The sequence below is a fragment of the Acanthamoeba castellanii genome, assembly GCF_000313135.1.
Source record: "Acanthamoeba castellanii str. Neff unplaced genomic scaffold scf7180000084768, whole genome shotgun sequence".
NCBI lineage: Eukaryota > Discosea > Longamoebia > Acanthamoebidae > Acanthamoeba > Acanthamoeba castellanii.
In genome coordinates, this window is record NW_004457618.1 from 39073 (window position 1) to 40204 (window position 1132).

The 1132-nt window shown below is 52.3% G+C and overlaps 1 protein-coding gene across 1 annotated transcript in view; it reads right to left on the reverse strand.

The window, feature by feature from the left end:
- Positions 1-869: 869 nt before the first annotated feature.
- ACA1_250940 (uncharacterized protein) overlaps positions 870-1132 on the reverse strand; it is a gene marked incomplete at both ends in the record, with an annotated part of 2238 nt that continues 1975 nt past the window's right edge. Inside the window, one exon of the mRNA XM_004367452.1 lies at positions 870-1022. Coding sequence (XP_004367509.1) covers positions 870-1022 — 153 coding nt within the window. The remainder of the gene's footprint in view (positions 1023-1132) is intronic.

A 1132-nucleotide genomic window follows, 5' to 3' on the forward strand; every position in this document is an offset into this window, starting at 1 on the left:
GTATATGGTCTGCAGGGCAGAAATGTGAGAGGGAAGTGGGAGAGAAGGTGTGAAAACATGTCTGGAAACTGACTTTCAATGTCCACAACGCACGACACCTGAAGCCCAATGGACCACATAACGCACTTCACCACACTACATGAATGGACGCACCAGAGGGTACATTTACACTTTCAAGGGAGCAGTGGGAGGCTCTGCAGCACCTGCTCAACAAGCCGCCAGTGCCACCGGCCAGACAGGAGCGTGCACGTCTTGGCGGAATCCATGTTGAGGACTTGCCCACCTACACGGTACGGCTCCTGTACATATTTCAAAAAAGAGATAGCTTCACTCAATCACATGCTTCACACACAAGGCACACACTCGCACAGCGTTAGTGGCTCGCCCCGTCCCAAAGTTCAAGAGCTCAACCATCCATCCCATTCGTCTGCAAGGATCACTACACAACATCACCTGGGCCGACTCCATCAACCCGCAGCAGACCAACTGCACCTACGCCGACATCCTTCTCAGCATTGCTACAACACTGATGAAGGTTTGAGAGACACAAAACGTGGACTACATCAACGTCAACACGTGGGTGGAATCAAAATTGTTCTCACGTCACCTCAACTCAACTTCATGTGTACTACATGATGGAAAGCATGTTGTTGCTGCACCGACCTACGAGTAAGCACACCACCATCTTTCTCTCACTTTTTAGTGTGCTGACATCATCCCACAGGGTTCTCCTACAGTGCTTCTGTGGGCTCGAGATCTTTGTCCTCACATCGTGGGGCAATGCCGACACGGACGTCTACGTGCCCGTGATCAAGAATCTTGAGGCTGCCATGATCACGGCACGTAATGCCATGCTTGACAAAGGCTGGTCACCTGACCCCAAGTGCTATGATGAGCGCCGCTTTGCCGCTCGTCGCCGTCCTCCAGCAGGCACAAAGTGCCACGCTCATTCCGCCAAGGAAGAAGAAGGGGTGAGCGAGAGCGAGACTGAGGGCACGACCCCTGATGGTGAGGACGAGCCCCTGCCCAGGCAGAAGGTACTTCTAATTTGGCTTTGCACATGGTCCTTATGGCAATGCTCACTCAATTACAGTACAACATTGCCAACGTCAATCAGGCAATCAAGTTGAGC